The 19,620-nt window shown below is 38.1% G+C and overlaps 1 protein-coding gene across 7 annotated transcripts in view; it reads left to right on the top strand.

Annotated features, from left to right (window-relative positions):
• Window positions 1-19,620, top strand: part of SPAG17 (sperm associated antigen 17) — a 120,243-nt gene that overhangs the window by 27,540 nt on the left and 73,083 nt on the right. For 6 of the 7 annotated variants that reach the window (XM_087957286.1, XM_087957290.1, XM_087957289.1 and 3 more), the window contains 8 exons: window positions 2,504-2,595; window positions 3,620-3,757; window positions 3,854-3,964; window positions 6,808-6,958; window positions 7,211-7,441; window positions 12,957-13,058; window positions 14,520-14,569; window positions 16,858-16,944. In XM_087957286.1, coding sequence (XP_087813412.1) covers window positions 2,504-2,595; window positions 3,620-3,757; window positions 3,854-3,964; window positions 6,808-6,958; window positions 7,211-7,441; window positions 12,957-13,058; window positions 14,520-14,569; window positions 16,858-16,944 — 962 coding nt within the window. The remainder of the gene's footprint in view (window positions 1-2,503; window positions 2,596-3,619; window positions 3,758-3,853; window positions 3,965-6,807; window positions 6,959-7,210; window positions 7,442-12,956; window positions 13,059-14,519; window positions 14,570-16,857; window positions 16,945-19,620) is intronic. The other variant, XM_087957288.1, reaches the window with a different exon arrangement.

The following is a 19,620-nucleotide window of genomic DNA, read 5'->3' as shown; positions in this document are numbered from 1 at the left end:
AATCCTGGCCATTGCTATGATAGCAGTTCTTCTTCCTGCCCTTCAATGCCATTCTCTATGTTTTTTGCAGATTGTTACAAGTCTTTTACCACTTTGATAACAGGGCATGGATATGATGGTTTCAGTGAAGTAAATTTTCATTGCAGCAATAATTAACATGGATTGGATTGCATGTTTTCTGAATATTTGCTAGTATTGGTTGTTGGTTTCTCATTCTCTTAAAAAAAGCAAGAGGCAGTATGACTTGAAGAAACAGGAGAGATCATGTAGGGTAATTGAGTCAGTAGACCAACTCGTGTTTACATTTTAAGGATCAAGCAAAGTATGAGCAGGGTTGCCAGCCATATCAACTGAAAGTATCCTCAAATCAGACGACGTTTAAATTAAAAATGTCTCCAAACAGATTTAAGGCAATCACAGACTACGGTATCATAATCTTTCAAGACTTTGTACTGCTGGCTTTCCATCATAAGGCTCACCATTGTGAATCAAAGCCTTGATTTGATGCCTTGCACACCTTCAGGAAGATTGTCTTCCTTTTGTTAAGGTTGTTTAATTTATTTTATTTATTTGGTTTGTCAATTGCTTACAAGATAATAGGTATAAGTAAAAACAAAGTTATGAATACATGGATACATATAAGAAAAATAAAAGAAACAATAGGACAGGGACGGTAGGCATGTTGGTGTGCTTATGCACGGCCCCTACAGAAAGTGGTGAGGTCAATAGTAGAAAGTCTAAGGTTAAAGTTTTTGGGGTTTGGGGAAGAAACCACAGAGTCAGGTAGAGTATTCCAGACATTGATCACTCTGTTTCTGAAATCGTATTTCCTGCAATCAAGTTTGGTGCGATTAACCTTGAGTTTGTATCTATTGTTTTCTCTTGTATTGTTATGGTTGAAGTATTCATTGACAGGTAGGACATTGCAATGTATGATTTTATATACTATACTTAGATCGGACTGAAGGCGGCGTAGTTCTAACTTTTCTAGGTCTAGAATTTCAAGTCTGGTGGCATAAGGTATTCTGCAACGAGTAGAGGAGTGGATAACTCTTCTTCTGAAATATTTCTGGACTTTCTCAACTGTGTTAATATCAGAAACGTAATGTGGGTTCCAGACTGATGAGCTGTATTCGAGTATTGGTCTAGCAAATGTTTTGTATACTCTAGTTAGTAGTGTGATATCACCAGAGAAAAAGCTACGTAAGATTAGGTTAACAGCTCTTAATGCCTTTTTGGCTATGTAGTTACAGTGGGCTCTAGCACTTAGATCATTAGAAATGAGTACTCCAAGATCCTTGACAGAGTTTGGATCATCAACAAGATCTTGACTATTCAGTCTGTATTTTATTTTCTGATTTTTTTTTGCCAATATGTAAGACAGAGCATTTGTTTGTTGAGATTTGAAGTTGCCATTTGTTTGACCATTCTGATACATAGTCGAGGTCTTTTTGAAGGGTAGCAGTATTGTTGGTGTTGTTGAATAGCTTTACATCATCAGCGAAGAGGACGCAGTTGCTCTTAATATGATCACAGAGGTCATTTATGTAGAGTATGAAGAGAGTTGGTCCTAGAACACTGCCTTGGGGGCCACCACTGTTGACAGGTACAGAATTTGATAGGACACTCCCAATTTTGACCATTTGATGTCTGTTTGACAGGAATGCTTCTATCCAGTTATGCAGGTGTCCAGAGATACCATAAGATTTTAGTTTTAGGAGTAGTTTGTTGTATACCACTGAATCAAAGGCTTTACAGAAGTCTGTGTAGATTGTGTTTTTGCTTTGCCCTGATCAAGTTGTGTAGTCCATATGTTTTTGCAGTGTAAGAGTTTCAGATTACAGGATAGATTTTTTCTGAAACCAAATTGTTTATTAGAGAGTAGGTTGTTTGTCTCTAAGTGGAGGATAATGGATTGGTTAATAATTGATTCCATGACTTTACAGGTGACGCAGCATAAGGAGATTGGTCTGTAATTTTCAACTACACTGTTCTCTCCCTTTTTGAAGATGGGGATGACCGTGGCTTGTGACCATAGTTTTGGCAAGGAGCTGGTCCTGAAAGATTTTTGAAAGATTATGCTTAGAGGTTCGGCTATGGCAATGGATAGCTTTTTTTAAGAAGTAGGCACATATTCCATCTGGTCCAATAGATAGAGATGGTTTTAGATTGCGTAGTGCTTTTTCAACATTGTCTTCTGTAAAATTGATATGTATTAGATCATTGTAGTTGTCTGTGGTTCGACTAGGAAATACTGGGCATGATATATTGTTTAAATAATTATTGTCTGTAGATGGAGAGAAAAACCTTTCAGTTACTTAAACAGAGCTTGCCTTCTTTGGCTTCAAATGAAAGGGCCTATTGCAAAAGGAATCACCTTATTTTGAGAATATTCACAGGTTTATAATATTCTCATATTGTATTTATTAGTAGCTCTGTATACCTCAATGTTTTAGACACATTTTTAAATTTTATTTTTATTAAAATAATGTTATTATTACAGATGTAGACATGAGGTACTACAATGATCTCCTGAGTTGTGTCCCTGATGAGGTGGTTTCTGTTGCCTTATTACTGGAGTGTATGTTGCAGCAGGTAAGCAAACATAGGCTATACAGGTAGTCCTTGCGTTACTAATGTAATGGAGTCTGCCAATTACATTCGTGATCTGTGGATTGGAGGGGTTGGAGATGGCTGTGAGGATCCCAAGGAAAGGTAGCAGAGTACAGGGGTATCTCAGGGGTTGGGGGAGGTCCGACCCAGGCATCCCTAAGGCAACCCATGCGCATTTAATGACCACTGCATTCATCCTACATTTGTTTAACACATTCATTGGGGTGATCTAGAACTGTGGTCATCAACCACTGGTGGTCCATGAAAATTTTTTGGTGGTCCACAGAATAATGTCACCCCCAAATTAATTAATCCAGGCTGCATGGGAACACAAGGCTGCTCCACCCACATGGCCCGTGGGAACACAAGGCTTCCATCGCTCGCATTGTGAACAACATGAGGTAGTGAGGGCAGGGGGGAAAAGCAGATGGGGGGAACTTGCCCCACTCACCCCATGTGCCTTGCCTGGCCACCAGGTTGCTTCTTTCCGCTTCTTTCTTCTTCTGTTTTTAGCTGCACAAGGAAAGCAGCAAAAGTTTTTCTTTCTCTCCACTAAACTCTTCCAGAAATGAGTCTTTGGGACCCTGCAAGGCATCCTACTCCAAGAGGCTGCGCCGGTGCAACAAGTCTCACAAAGACTCATTTCTGACGGAGTTTGGGGGAGAGAAAGAAAGGCTTCTGCTGCTTCTGCTGTTTTCCTTGCAGGAAGCCAAAAGTCTCTCTCTATCCCTCCCTCCCCCTTTCTCTCTCCCCTCCCCCCCCATGAACAGAGCTGGAGATGGTATCCTGCAATCTCAAATACAGAATGACCGATCGGTAGGAAAACGGGGTGGGGAATTTTCCTGCAGACTTTTTGGGGATTTTCCCAGGATCCCTGCTGTTTCTTGGTCAAGGATTGCCTGTATTGATGGTACAAGTTCTGTAACTGTAATATCTTTAATAACTCCTTCAACATGTTTTTTCCCAAAGCATTGGAATAATGAAATAAAATGTTTATTTGTACTAGATTGTTGCATCAGAAGAAAATCTTACACCACCAAGCCAAGTGATGCCACTGCCACGTGAAGATGGGTTGGATCATACCATTGCCAATCATATTGTTTCGATTCTACCTTCACTTGCCCTTCCTGAGAATGAAAAAATGGTTTGTGTTGTCTAATTTAATACTTTTATAAAAATTTAATACTTTTATAAAAATTATAAACAAGTTTTTAAGTGCATGCTTCCTTTCCTTTGACAGGAGCTGTATAATTCCTTATATCCTGAAAATGAGGAAAAAGTTATGGCTCCCAGAGGACCTCTAATATTAAACTATCATGATAATTTGTCTCGGAAGCTGCACTGCCTAAAGGTATAATATAACATTTTTTCAGCTTTTTTCCCCATCAATAATACAAAAATAGACAAACACAACAAAGAATACCTCATTATAAATGTGCCAAATTCCAAAAGAATGCATAAACTGTAAGTACCTCCAATTCTCCGCAAAGGCAAAATCTGTGCTCATATATATCTAATAATAAAATTATACCATGTGGTTAGATCCCCCAATGTAAATACTAAAATGTCTCGTAAGCTGCTTTTAAGAACAATATTTTACTCCCCCCCCCCTATTTTGTCTTGAAAATCAAGACAAAAGTTAAAATCATGAAGGTCAACCAAGAAAAAAATAAAAAGTTACCTCTTAGTATATAAATATGTATTGATTTTAAGGATAAAACTTAACTACACTTTTTAAAGATCCAGATTCAAGACACAATATTTTAGCAGAAATGTTAATTGATACTAACAGTAAATGATGGCCTAGTTTAAACAAAGGTATGCATGGGACTCCGTGGAGAGGTATGGCAGACTAGAGACGTTTCCCTGAAAGTGGAATCTACTACCATGATACAAACTGAGGAACCAGTAAATAGACAAAGACAGGATGGGAGATGATACACATGTTGTCTGGACGACTGCTTCTCACAAGCCAACCACATGAAAGCAGTTTTCTGCAGGTTGAGCACCAGTTGACGAGGGAGCTAGTTATCTTGCTTATAATCATAGCAGAGCTTTTGGAAATTCTCTGTCTTAAAGTTGTGAGAGACTTTCAGAATAACAAGTTGGAAAAGGCAACAGTAAGTTTGCCTTCAACTTTGAACAGAAGAAAAATTAACTGTAAGTCTAAGAACAGAAAGAATTTGATAAACAACAAGCTAAATAAGATTTTGATCTAAGAAAGCTAGAAACGGATTAAGGGCCCATATAAATTTGGACTATTGATTTTTACCATAACATTTTGGGATGGACTATATGAAATAGATAGCTTCTTGTGGGAAACAGATTTTTTTAGGCTTCCTTCGTAATTGTATATTGTAAAAAGATATGTCTCTTTATGATTTTAGAAACTGGTCACTAAAGACTACTAAAGATTTCAAACACAAGGGGAAAATACAAGTCTGCTCTTAATGGTGTTTAATACTGTCACTTATAAAATGACACAAAATGTTATTTGAAAATTAAAGGATTCTTTGAGGAATGGAGCTAGAAATTAGTAATTACAATTTCAACAATGTCAGCAATGGTGTCTGTTTCTATGAATAGAATATTTCCAAAAGACATTAATGTAGAAATGTTTTGCATCCTGACTTTCTTAGCATCTCCCCAGGAAACAGACACAGTTCTTAGAAAAATACAGTACTAACTGGAGGATTTGTTGCTACAAGTCTCAACAGCAAGGCACCGGAGATAGCAGAGAAAAAGGCAAAACATAAAAACTATTAGGAACTATTTGCAGATAAGCTGAAGGAATTCAGATGCTCCATTTGCTTCTACTAAGGGAAAATTTACTGTGTGATTTAAATTCCTTTCCTGCTAATTGTATGCAAGTCTGCCAATCTTTAGTCAGTTCATCATCTTGCTACTTGATTGCAAGTTGCACACTTTAATGGGGAGATTCCAGGAGGAATTGCTGGGAAGGACCAAATGAGTGCCTGAAACAGCCTGTGTTGTAGCTGGGTCTGATTCCAAGGGCGTGAAAGAATGACAGATGTGGAACAGATTTGACAAGATAAAGTACTGAATGTGGAACTACAAGTGGCAGGCCAAGAGAATGATTTGAAAAAGAACTCTTTACTAAATATGCAAAAGAAACTGGCTGACATTTAAAAAATTAAATATGAAAAACAAATGATAAGCTAAGAGAATGACCTGGAAAATATTTTCTTATTGGATCCACAAATAAGGCTTGTTAAAACCTTGAAGAAATATATGCAATGGGATAAAGAAGAATTGAAGATAAATTAAATCCTATGATAATATCTGATTGAATTAAAGATTAAAACTGTTAAAAGTAAAAGGAAGGAATATAAAGTTGGTTTATTTGTTCAAGATTAAAATAAAACTTTTTTTAAAGTTCTGGCAACCTTTATGGACAAAATTCAAATATTGATGTTTTATGGATTTGCTTATCAATAAGGGATAGGATACAATATAGGATGAAGAGATATCTGTTTGTAACCTTATGGGAGGTGAAAAATTACTAAATTTGTCTATGCTTGTCATAAAGGTTGGAAGTAATTTCTTTATTTCTTTTATCTTTTTCCCCCTGCACTTTTTATTCTTTCTCTTCTCTTCTTTTTCTCTGTTTAGTTTGTGTTAGTTTTTACTATACAGCTATCTCTGAAAGATAACATGGTCGATGGCATTAAAAGCTGCTGAGAGATCAAGACATTCTTGCAACCTAATTGATTATTTCTAAAACCTTTGCTTATGAAATATTAATAGACAGTCCTACAGTAGGAGTTATAAAATGGCACAAAATGTTATCCAACTTAATTAATCAAGAAGCTATCATCAGCATATGTAATACATATTAACCCTGTGTTATTTAAATATGTAGAGCTCAGGTTTTACCTTTTCATTTTCAAAAGTGTACGTTTATAGAATTGCATACTTTAGGACATCCCACTTAAATATGGTCTTGCTTTTCAAAAAAGTAAGAAGAAAAATGAGTACGTGAAACTATTGCTAGGCATAATGCATGTATTGGCTTATTTCTGTGGCACCAATCCTCTCCCCTGAAAGCTGTAGTGCTCCAAAGAGAGATAGAGAAAAGCAAAGGGCACTTTTTATGTTCTCCAGTATGAAAAGTTGTTTCTTCCTCCTTTCAATAGCACAAGCAGTGAAGTTTCATGTTTCTCTTCACTTAAGGTAAAAGATGGTTTAGACCCAATAAAGATTGAAGAGGAAATGATGGAAAAGCTGCCTTTGATGGAACTTCTTAAATTCCCTCTTCCATCACCTGCAAACAATACCAAACGCCTTGCCAGGCTTCATGAACTCATGCACTATTGTACTGATGGTAATATTATTCTTTTATTGGCTTACTGTTTCCAAAGTAGTCCAAATCTTTGTTATATCAAATTTCTATATGCTCTGGGAAATAGAATAATTTCCTCCTTTATTTGATTTTATTATTTTTGCTTCTGGGAATGCATTGGTTGGAATAAATTTGAATCAGACATGAATGATAAACAGATTTCTGACAAAATAGAAAGTGGATTCAGGCAATTTAAAAAGACATTTTTCTTTCTGTGGCTTAATTTTCTTGTAGAACATATGAATTGGGCTGAAGTAGAACGAGCTTTTCGAGTATTTACTTTTGAAAGTTTGAAGCTGACAAAAGTCGATAACTCTGGGCGGCTCGAAAGTTCCGGCAAGATGCTTGGTGGTGATGATGAGGTGTCTTATATCCCATGGGACAATCCTGCTAGGTTTGCTAGACAACTGAGACAAGAATTAATTTGCAAAAAGCTTTCTAAAGAACTTAATCAGAATAATTCAGGTAAAAAAAAATTAGATGTATTTTGTGAATATATTAAAGCACAGTGTTTATAATTTCTTGAATTATTGTTGAAAAATTATATCTAGTAAGAAAATCAGAACAAACTGGCATTTTAACAATTGTGTTCACTAAATGATATAATTTCCATACACAACATAAAATATCAGAGCATGGAACGTAGAATATCAGAGTTGGAAGGAACCTTGGGGGTCTTCTATTCCAACCCCCTGCTCAAGCAGGAGACCCTATACCATTTCAGATAAATGATTATCCAGTCTCTTTTTGAAAGCCTCCAGTGATGGAGCACCCACAGCTTCCGAAGGTAAGTTGTTCCATAGGTTGATTGCTCTCACTGTTAGGAAAGTTCTCCTTAGTTCTAGGTCGCTTCTCTTAATTAGTTTCCATCCATTGTTTCTCGTCTTGCCTTTTGGTGCTTTGGCTAATAGTTTGACCGTCTCATTTTTATAGGAACCCCTCAAATATCGGAACACTACTCTTCATGCTTCCTCTATTCTTTGTTTTCATTGGACTAGACATACCCAATTCATGTAACCGTTCTTCATATGTTTTAGCCTCCAACCCTCTAATCATTCTTGTTGCTTTTCTCTGCATTCTTTCCAGAGTTTCTACATCTTTTTTATATTGTGGTGACCAGAATGGGATGTGGTATTCAAGTGATATTAACTAAGGCTTTGTAAAACAGTACTAGAACTTCATGTAATCTTGATTCTATATCATAATGCAACCGAGGATTGCATTGGGTTTTTTGGCTGCTGCCACACACTGTTGGGTCATATTTAAGTAATTGTTCACTAGGAGTCCAAGACCCCTTTTACAATTATTGGCATTAAGCCAAATTTTACCTACCCTGTTATCTATACAGTTGTTTTTTCTTGCCTAAGTGTAAAACCTTACTTTTATCTAGGTCGAATTTCATTTTATTAGATAGGATCTAGTGATCAAAGCCTGTCAAGATCTTTTTGGATCTTGAGCTTGTCTTCTGGTGTGTTGGCTATTCCTGCCAGCTTGGTGTCATCTGCAAATTTGATGAGTTCCCCTTCTATTCCCTCATCTAGATCATTTATGAAGATATTGAAGAGTATCGGGCCCAAAGGGAACCTTGGGGTACCCCGCTGCTTATTTCCCTCCATGTAGATGTAGTTCCATTGAAGACTACATGTTGAGTATGATTTGTCAGCCAGCTACAGACCCATCTGGTCTGGTGTTATCTGTTCCACATTTTTCTAGCTTGCCAAGAAATAGGTTGTGGTCTACTTTATCAAATGCTTTACTGAAATCTAAGTATACTGTGTCCACAGCATTTCACTGATTCACTAATTTGTCCAAGAATGAAATAAAATTTGTTTGGCATGATCTGTTTTCGACAAACCCATGTTGGTTACTGGTTATCACCCATGTTGGCTATTGGTATAATCATCCTTGGCCCTCTTTTTTTTTTAAGTGAAAGAAAATGGCTACCAAGTGAGAGCTTTCAAGATGATTGCATTGACTACAGAGAACATGAGGCTGATGAAAAAAAACCCTCCAAAGACAATGAAAGAGAAGTTTGCAAGTCAATGGTGCAGAAAGATAATTGCTAACTAAACAGGCAGTATTAGGAATGGGAAAGAGGATTGAAAAGCAAGGTGGGGACAGATTTTGGAGTATCTGGATTTGAATTGACACAATCAGGAAACAGACAGAAATGATGGAGCAGATTACACTACATTGCAGGAGGAGGGATTATATTTTAATTACTCCCCTGTAGTAAATTTTTTAAAATTGTAGTTCAAAGAGTGTAGCAATATTTTGCACATTTATTATACAGAAAGCTGAGGAAATCTTGAGACAAGGCACGAAATCAGGGAAGGAAACCACTTTCTCAGAATTTCCACTTCCTCTTGGGACAGTAAATTGAGCCATGTCGAATTAACTTACAAATAGGTGCTTTAATCATAATAAAGCGTGGGATGATGCCATTGAAGGATTTTTTAATTGAGCTGAGACATTTATCTGTAGAAATAAAAAAATAGAATGATACATTTCATTTAATGATCTTGATAATCATTTGTTAATTACTCATTGTAGAAGGTGTCAGACCAAGGCCGATCAGAAGGAATCTGATGGCTCCTTTTTGAAGCAGCACATTAAAAGCTTTTATGAACTGCATGGAAAAAAGAGCTACACAAAAAGAATTGAGCTGGTTCCGGTTTGAGTTTCTTCACTGACAGACCGAAACTGCGATCGTGCACAGTTTCGATCCGTGCTCGCCGCCGGAGCGCCCCGAGCCGGCTGGCTTCGGGGCTAAGCCATCCCTTAGAGGTGGTGAAGAGGGGGGAGACTGCCAGTAGGGTTGAGGATAGCTGCATCTCTCCTCCTCAGCTGGCCATTACTCCCTTTCCTGAAGGTGGTTGCAGCGGTGGTCAGAAATGGCCACCTCAAAGAAGAACTCGACCGGAAAAGAATGTGCAGGAGGAAGATAAGAAGTGAAAATCTTGGTTGACCAGGTTAAACTGCAAAAGCAAAAAACCAAGGTACCCTGGTATTTAAACTATAAAAAAATAACATTGTTCCCAAAGAAGATTTTGAAGCAGCAAAGGAGAGAAAAAAGAGAAAGGATTTGGTTTGTTTTTTCTCTTCCCTTCTATATACTGACAGCTAAGAGATTTAAGCAAGAAATTGAAAAAAAATCCACTGACATCCATTGACATCAACAGGCATTTAAGCTGAAAATAAAATGTCAAAGGGATAATAAAGTTTTCTGGATACTTAAAAGCTTTTAAAAGCAGGAAAGGAGAGAAAAAGAATAAAAGGGCAGGATCTGGAAAAATGGAGGAGACTGCCTGGAACTAAAACCTCAACAAGATTCCTAAAAGATACATTTTAACTGAAACTTGGCAACAAAATATTAGAACCCCAGGAAGAGAAAGTTGAAAAAAGAAGCAAGAAGAAACAGCTTGGGATTATTTGGATTACTTGGTGTTCTCTGGATTTTTGGTTATTGCATTTAAATGACTAAAATCAATCGGGTGGTCCTTTAAAAGTGTTTAAAATGGCACCACTTTTAGAAGAACTGAAAATGGAACTTAAAAAGTACAAAGAAGATGCACAAGAAGGGAGAGGTTCTTTTGGCTTCGTATTTCAACTCTTAGAAATGGAGATCTGGAACTATGAAAACAACAAGAAACGCTTGCAGAACAAGAAGATTGAGACAAAGAAGAAGCCATCTTTAATGATCAAGTAATTTTATGTGGGGGGGAAAAAGGAAAGGGGGGAAAGAGAGTGAAAAATTTAAGATTTGAAAAAATGACCAAAAAAAAGAAGAATAGTTTGAAAAATAAGTATAATATTAGAAAGCAACAGAAGAGGGGATTACAGAAGAGAGAATTAGAAGTAGAGAGACAAGGGGGTAAAAAGGGGAGGGAGAAGAAGAGAGGGAAGAAGGAAAGGAAAAGAAGTTATAAAGGACAGAAACAAGATATAGAGAAACAGGGCAAAGGTATAAGAATTGAAAGTATAAGCCTGTTTAGAGATAATGGGTGAAAACTTAATTATAAAAGGGATTCTGCAAAGGTACATAAGATAGTATTGTTATATTACAAATAGAAATAATATTTGAAAATATGCTTAAAATGATGGATAATATATTTATTGTAATCTAGTGGAATGCTTGTGAATAAACAAATGAAATAAAGTGAATGAGAGAATTAAATTAGGAAAGGATGGGAGCATTTTAATTATTATTAATGATTTATAAAATATAAGTGAAGAGAAATATGGCAAAAATATAATTATGGAAAGTTTATAAGTGTTCCCAAGGAAGTATGACATTTAATTGAAAAGAAATGTTAAAGATGTTAAAATGTTAATGAATATAAATGATAGAATTGAATTGGAATGGAATGAGTGTTTTATTTACATATATATATAATCTTTTTTTAAGAATATAGTGTGTATTTTAAGAATGTACCAAGCAGAATTCGGTTGGAAGTTATGTATTATATTGAATGTTATAATCTTAGAGGTATAACATTGAAGCTTAAATAAGAGTTGAATGGATAAAATTAAAAGATATAAAGGCGTCATACTCCAGTTAGTAACTACAGGAGAAAATTTGTTTAATGAGAAAAAATAATATGAAATTGAAACAGAACAGACAAAAGTATAAATATAATGATTTGAATTGAGATGAGATAATCAAAATAAAGTTGAGAAAATTAAAAGAGGGGAAAAACTATGTAGAAAATGTAAAACAGTAACAAGATATGGAACAGAACACAAGAATAAGCATGAAATTGAATTTGTGTCTGTATGAAGAAGTGTAACCCGGGACCATGCTATTTTCAAAAAAAAAGATGTTTTATTTGTATTATGTTTTTTTTGTAAAAACCCAAATAAAATTTTCAAAAAAAAAGAAAAAAAAGAATTGAGCTACAGTTGTGATGAAGTGAGCTACATCTCACAAGAGTTTATGCCTTGTAATGAAATGTGTTGGCCTGAAAAGGTGGTACCAGACTCCTGTTTTTTGTTTGTTTGTTTGTTTGTTTTGTTTGTTTGCCTTTGCAACATAGATTAACAGCATCTCGGATGGTATAGGAAACTTAGGCTGAAATATCCATGCAGCTGTATGAAGCCCCTTTGGATGTTATTAACCAGCAGCATAAGTATTGTGAGAATAAAAGCAGATGAACAACTTTGTATGTTTTTCTAAGCTTTTTGAATGAAATGCAAAATAAAATTAATTAGTTACTGTTCTTGTGATTATCACTGTCAGATTCTTTTGGGGAAATAGCTACAGTAGGACATATTGAGAAGAGAAATTATTTCTGAGTAGACACATACAGGATAGGATTAGAAATGTGTTCACATTATAAAAACATTTGAGCTTGAAGTAATCCTCAACTTACAACCACAATTGAGCCCAAAATTTCTGTTGTTAAGTGAGACATGACTTTCCTTGTGACAGTTGTTAAGTGAATCATTGCTGTTGATAAGTTAGTAACCTGGTTGTTAAGAGAATCTCGCTTCCCCATTGACTTGGCTTGTCGGAAGGTTGCAAAATGTGATAACATGACCCTGGGACACTGTAATCGTCATAACTATGAACCAGTTGCCAAACATCTGAATTTTGATCACATGATCTTGGAGATGGTGCAAAGGTTGTAACTACGAATAATGGTCACATTTTTCAGTGCCATTGTAACTTTGAACGATCACTAAATGAACTGTTATAGATCAAGGTTTACCTGTAGTTCTTCAGTGATATATCAAAAAACTAAATAAAATTTACATTGAATAAATGTTAATTTACATGAAGTCTGAGATCATGTTCATATTGATATTTTTCAAGAGGCTCTACTTTTCCAAAACAAAGTTGTTTCCAGTTTCTAAGGGACACCTTTCCTGCACTGCTACTTTCAGTGCTGAAAGCTGAATTGGGAATGCAAGGGAACTCCTGTATGAATGTGGATTTAGAATTTATCTAATTGTCTTTTTTGTATTTCTTTTTTCATAGAGCCAGACTCTGAGTCTGAGCATAGTACATTTCAAAGTCAAAAACATTTCTCTTTTTTACTGGAGGAAAATATCAAGAGACAATCCAAATCTTTCAGCTCAGGTATACGTTGCTTTTTTTTCCTTTTCCCTCTCCATTTTCACTCTGGAATGCTCTCTGGAACCCTAGTTCACTATGTTGGGAAATTAGAAACTTGCAGCATTAACGAGGTATCGGTTAATTCATAGAATATTGTTTCCAAGACTTTTACTGCTGCATAAATTTATGACCATAGATTGTTTTTTTATTGCACACTGTATGCTTAGTTTTGGGGGAGAGAGAGAGAGACAGACCCTAGCATGGTGTGTGGGGATGCCAGTGTACCTCATTAGCACATCTCTTGTGAAAAGTTTTTACATTAATTAAAAACAGGAACATGCTGCAAAACAAAATGCAAATATCCAACCATGTCTTTATGTACAAAAATGACTCTGGACTCTACAAGATTAAAAAGTTTTCCCACTAGCTCCACCCCAGCACTTTGTAAACTTGCTCCTGAAAAAGGCAAAATTAAGTAGGGGTAATTGTGGCATTCTTGTAAATTGGTGATTTGTGACTTGTTACGTTCCCATGGCAGCTACTTTGTGAATGTGCTAGAGCCTATGGTTTGTCCTTAATATTCTGTATGTGCTCATCAACCCTAAAATGTTTGGGACCACTGCACTATTTGCTTATGAAAGAAAATCTGCTTGTTCGAAATGATTGTTTATTATATGAATTCTGTTGCAAGTCTAAATAAAGAGTATGTCTGGGAAAGTTAGTAATTCAGATTGAAGCCATTCTTCCCTGGCTTTCTCTTTTTCAATATTGCCCATTCTCTAATGTAGCATGTATGTTCTTATTAACTGCTAGGCATCCCCTCTACTTCAAAAATTATGACCATTAAATTAGTATTGTTCTTGTCCTCTTAAATGGAAGAAATCCCTATCTTTTCCAAAGCACTGGCAAGAATGATGCTTTAAGAGTTCTTTTAAAGATCAGTTGGTTTTCCATTATCTTTCTGTTGGACTTTACAGTTAGCACATGAAGAATTGCTTATTGTATATAAAATAATTTAGATCTGGAGAACAATATTGCTAGGTTAATGAAATTTGATTCTTGAACTAGCCCTGTTCTAACTTCTACAACGAGCATGAGATGAAAGGAGATAGATGCATGAGTAAATATCTTCATGAAAGGAGCCATAGACTGTTGATGTCTCAATTTACCTTCACAAATCTGAGAAGAGTGATACAGGGTTACTGTGCTTCCTTCTTCATATATTCAAAAGCCTGAAGCTTGAGGAAGATGATTCTGCCATAGAAGCTATGACTGTTAATATAGCTGCTATGGCCTGAGGTCTTCATGCATAAATATATAAAAGCAGATACCAAGAGAAAAAGAAAAGACAATGGTTTGAATATATGAATATAATTTTTTGAAGATTGCATAATATCCATTCAGTTCATTGAGCATTTAAATAATTGGAACCAGATAATAGACATTTCTAAACATTTTATATATATCTTCAAACGCATTCCACAGATTTGATTGCTGATGTTCATGAAAATGGTGTGAACAATTCTGTAGATAAGGTAAGAAGTGCTGAAATAAGAAGCAGAATGTAATAAATAAATTCTAGTAATTGAGCATTCCTTGTTTTTAATTTTAAAAATATACAATAGGTTGAATCTCTTAAGAAGCTTGAAACACTTGAGCTTGTAAAGATATGTGTGCTGTATTCTAGCATAATTAGAATTGAAGCCTCTCATTTCATACTGTTCTGTTCGTGGGGAAACATGATGCTGTTGACAGTTATCAATTATTTCATATTCTCATCTGTTATCATTCTGTATTGTTTGTATATTTAAAGTTTTATTGTTTGCAGAGAAAACAATAGAAGAAAGAAGGTGAAAATGTATTTTCGTATGGTTTATATCTAAAATTCACACATGGTACAGAACGTCCATAATCTTTGTTTCATATCATATTTACTGGTTTTCACAAAAGAGGGATTTTTTTTTTCAACAGGGAGATAGTTAGGAATACGCTGATGACTACTTAAAGAACTCCAGTGACTTTTTTCAATCATCTCCACCTTCTTTTCTAAACTAATAAGCTTTTCATGCTGCTTTGAAGATTGACAAAGAGATGCTGTAAAAATTTCTAACATTTTCCTCTGTTGCCATTTTTACAACTGAACTTCCTCTTTAAGTGCTGCTATTTGTTTCATTGGTAGTAAAGGATGAAGGGAAATAGGTTAAGCATTTTCTCCTTTCATAAATAGAGATCTAATATTACTGCTACAATTATTTTCTGCATTGAGAGCTCTGAGAGGTTGTCCTGAACATTTTCCTCTAATTTTATCCCTATAGTAAGAATGTAATATATGAGATAAAGTGGGCTGAATGGTCCAGAATTGGCCCATATGTTGTGTAGCCAAGTATGAATTTGAACCTTGGCACAAGTCTATTACCAGATGACTAGATTGAAGAAAGGAAAACAGAGGAAAAGGATCACTTTTGGATAATTTTATAATTTAAGAATGAGCATTAATTAATAAAACAATCACCTAAAAATCCTATGCTGATCAAAAATGATAAATATTCTTCCTTCATCTCACATATTGTTTAGCACCTTATGCATTATGACAAAATGGTAATAAGTAGCTGAATTGCTTTATCATGAAGTAACTGACCTGAAATGTAATGGGTTTTAACTTGAATCATCCTAAAGATTCCTAGTGAAAAAAGTGAAAAAACAATTATGGGCTGAATTTCAAATTAGGTATTAATTATGCTTGAGAGAGAGACCTTTAGCTGCAACAAAGATTCTTCCAACCTCTCAGTGCATTATGTTGGTTATGTGATTCAGAGGTGGTATTCAGCAGGTTCTGGAGATGACCGGTAGCAGAAATTTTGAGTAGTTCAGAGAACCGGCAAATACCACCTCTGACTGGAGATTTTACGGTATCCTTCCCCTGCCATGCCCACCAAGCCATGCCCACAGAACCGGTAGTAAAAAAAATTGAATCCCACCACTGATGTGATTGTATTATAACTTGCTTTCTACCAAGAGGTTGTAAAAAGCTGCTAATTTCTTTTTTAAAATAATGAACCTCTGATAAAAAAAATAATTTAGATTCTATATGGAGAATTACAGTGAGAGGAAAAAGATGGAGGTAGTCCTAAAATATAGTTAATATAATCATACTACTTTGAAATTGCTTTAATGATTAAAAGCAAAATAGATGTCACCTAAATGTTATAATTCATTTTTCAAAGATGGTGTACTGCAAAACTAATATCAGCAGAAACAACATGAAATTATTGTTGAGATTAGTCTGTCTCCTAAAACTGAATTTAAGAAATTCACCTTCCGAGTTTCTTTCTACGCCATATAAACTTTGGAATATATGTGTTCTTCTATTGAGATAGTTTCTGGAAATTACTTTTAGAATTGTCTGTATATCCCTAATAAATCCACAATATTGGAAGAGAGCATTATTGTACTTACATTGGTTGAATGCTAACATATATAGAAAAAGCAGTGACATTTTCTATTTCTTCTTCTTGTTTTTAATGGCAACTTCATACCCAGAATAAAAATATTGATGTGTTATTGAAGAACAGGGCCATTTTATAGAAAATAAAGAAGGTGTTGAATATGCAGATTTATTTATTTATCAATCAATTATATTTTTGGCTGCCCATCTTACCACAGATATTGGATGCGTGTGATAGTATGGAAATGTAGAGATTTTAAGCTAATCAATTTAAAAGGAATTAGATTCTAAAGCTAGAAAATAAGACACTATGGATTCTTTTTCACCTCCTTCCCAACATTTATTAAATGAGCTAAATTTTACCTATTCTTTCATAAGGTAATTTCAGCCATCCAAAAGACCCAGCAACGGTGTTTAAATGACTGGAGTTTTGTTGAGCATTTTCAACCACAGCTCCTCTTTCAGGTAACAGGACCCACTTAATATGCATTTCCAGAAAATAAGTCTGTGTTTATATTTTCATTATACCAAAAGTTAGATTAATCTGAGGACAATTACTCAAAAGAGTATTCTCTGTGTAGCTATGAATATTATTGCAGAAGTTATTTATCATTCTAAAATATTTCTGGATTGTGCATCAAATGGTCCACTTGACAGGTGGCTTTCTTCAGGAGAGATAGATGAAGTGCAACTTCACTGACCCTGTTTGATTTCTCAGTAGTTCTTGATAGTATTGTAGTGGTATCCTCTTAGATAATTTAATTGCATTAGAATAGGGAGCATATGTATATTTATACTGTATTATATACGTGTTTGTGTATGTATATACTCGAGTATAAGCCGAGTTTTCAGCCCATTTTTGTGCTGAAAAAACCCCTCGGCTTATACTCGAGTCAGATTCCCTCTGAAAAAAAATGGTGTGGAGCTCCGGAGCTGGGCAGGCGCTTCCTGCTTCCGTGTTTCCTTTGCAACTTTTAAGCATGGGGGTAATCGGAAGCAGAAAAGTTCTTGCATGAGGATATATTTTTCTTTTTTAACTGTTTTTGGGGGGGGAAAGACCCACCGTCATGTGAGAATGCTCAGACACGAAATCTATGTGCCCGAAAATAAGTGTGTGTGTGTGTGTGGGGGGGATTTTTAACAGAGGGAAGATGTAGGGAGAAGGCAAATGCAACGGAAGATCCTTCTGGGAAAACTGAGGGGAGACTCACCTTGGTCCAGATGAGCCCCTTCCCGCCCCTAAGGAAGCAGAGGCAGCCAGCAAGGGCAGGCAAGCCCCACTTCACGGACTCCGTCCGTCCTCGCTCCCCACCCACCCACCCACCCACCCAAAGCCACGAAGTCCCCCAATCGCACAGCCCAGAATCGCCCTCCCCTCGGGCAGCAACGACGCCCGGTGTTTCCCGAGACAAGAAGCTTCGCCGTGCAATGAAAGCGCCTGGCTCTAGGCTCTAGGCTCATAAAACAACGCGAGCCGAGGTCGCCGGCTCCGCTCAGCTTCGTTTCCTCAGCCCCAGCTGCTTTCAGTCCGCTCAGGAGGAGGGGAGGAGGTGGTGGCGGCTGCTCGCGTTGTTTTCTGAGCTCTAGGCTCATAAAACAACGCGAGCCGAGGTCGCTTCGGCTCCACTCAGCTTCGTTTCCTCAGCCCCAGCTGCTTTCAGTCCGCTCGGGAGGAGGGGAGGAGGTGGTGGCGGCTGCTCGTGTTGTTTTCTGAGCTCTAGGATCATAAAACAACGTGAGCTGAGGTCGCCGGCTCCGCTCAGCTTCATTTCCTCAGCCCCAGCTCTTTCAGTCCGCTCGGGAGGAGGGGGAGGAGGTGGTGGCGGCTGCTCGCATTGTTTTCTGAGCTCTAGGCTCATAAAACAACGCGAGCCGAGGTCGCTCGGCTCCGCTCAGCTTCGTTTCCTGAGCCCCAGCTCTTTCAGTCCACTCGGGAGGAGGGGAGGAGGTGGTGGCGGCTGCTCGCGTGTGTTTCTGAGCTCTAGGCTCATAAAACAACGCGAGCCGAGGTCGCTCGCTCCGCTCAGCTTCGTTCCTCAGCCCCAGCTGCTTTCAGTCCGCTCGGGAGGAGGGGAGGAGGTGGTGGCGGCTGCTCGCGTTGTTTTCTGAGCTCTAGGCTCATAAAACAACGCGAGCCGAGGCCGCTTCGGCTCTGCTCAGCTTCGTTTCCTCAGCCCCAGCTGCTTTCAGTCCGCTCGGGAGGAGGGGAGGAGGTGGTGGCGGCTGCTCGCGTTGTTTTCTGAGCTCTAGGCTCATAAAACAACGCGAGCCGAGGTCGCTCGCTCCGCTCAGCTTCGTTTCCTCAGCCCCAGCTGCTTTCAGTCCGCTCGGGAGGAGGGGGAGGAGGTGGTGGCGGCTGCTCGTGTTGTTTTCTGAGCTCTAGGATCATAAAACAACGTGAGCCGAGGTCGCCGGCCCGCTCAGCTTCATTTCCTCAGCCCCAGCTCTTTCAGTCCGCTCGGGAGGAGGGGAGGAGGTGGTGGCGGCTGCTCGCGTTGTTTTCTGAGCTCTAGGCTCATAAAACAACGCGAGCCGAGGTCGCTTCGGCTCCGCTCAGCTTCGTTTCCTCAGTCCCAGCTCTTTCAGTCCACTCGGGAGGAGGGGAGGAGGTGGTGGCGGCTGCTCGCGTTGTTTTCTGAGCTCTAGGCTCATAAAACAACGCGAGCGAGCTCGCTCCGCTCAGCTTCATTTCCTCAGCCCCAGCTCTTTCAGTCCGCTCGGGAGGAGGGGAGGAGGTGGTGGCGGCTGCTCGCGTTGTTTTCTGAGCTCTAGGCTCATAAAACAACGCGCAGTCGAGGCGCTTCGGCTCCGCTCAGCTTCGCTTTCCTCAGCCCCAGCTGCTTTCAGTCCGCTCGGGAGGAGGGGAGGAGGTGGTGGCGGCTGCTCGCGTTGTTTTCTGAGCTCTAGGCTCATAAAACAACGCGAGCCAAGGTCGCTCGGCTCCGCTCAGCTTCGTTTCCTCAGCCCCAGCTCTTTCAGTCCGCTCGGGAGGAGGGGAGGAGGTGGTGGCGGCTGCTCGCGTTGTTTTCTGAGGTCTAGGCTCATAAAACAACGCGAGCAGGTCGCCTGGCTCCGCTCAGCTTCGTTTCCTCAGCCCCAGCTCTTTCAGTCCGCTCGGGAGGAGGGGGAGGAGGTGGTGGC

This window comes from Notechis scutatus, chromosome 2 (assembly GCF_049901735.1).
Source record: "Notechis scutatus isolate UNSWTSFEM ecotype Mainland chromosome 2, rNotScu1.2, whole genome shotgun sequence".
Taxonomy (NCBI): domain Eukaryota; kingdom Metazoa; phylum Chordata; class Lepidosauria; order Squamata; family Elapidae; genus Notechis; species Notechis scutatus.
This window is presented reverse-complemented; position numbering and strand designations above follow the sequence as displayed.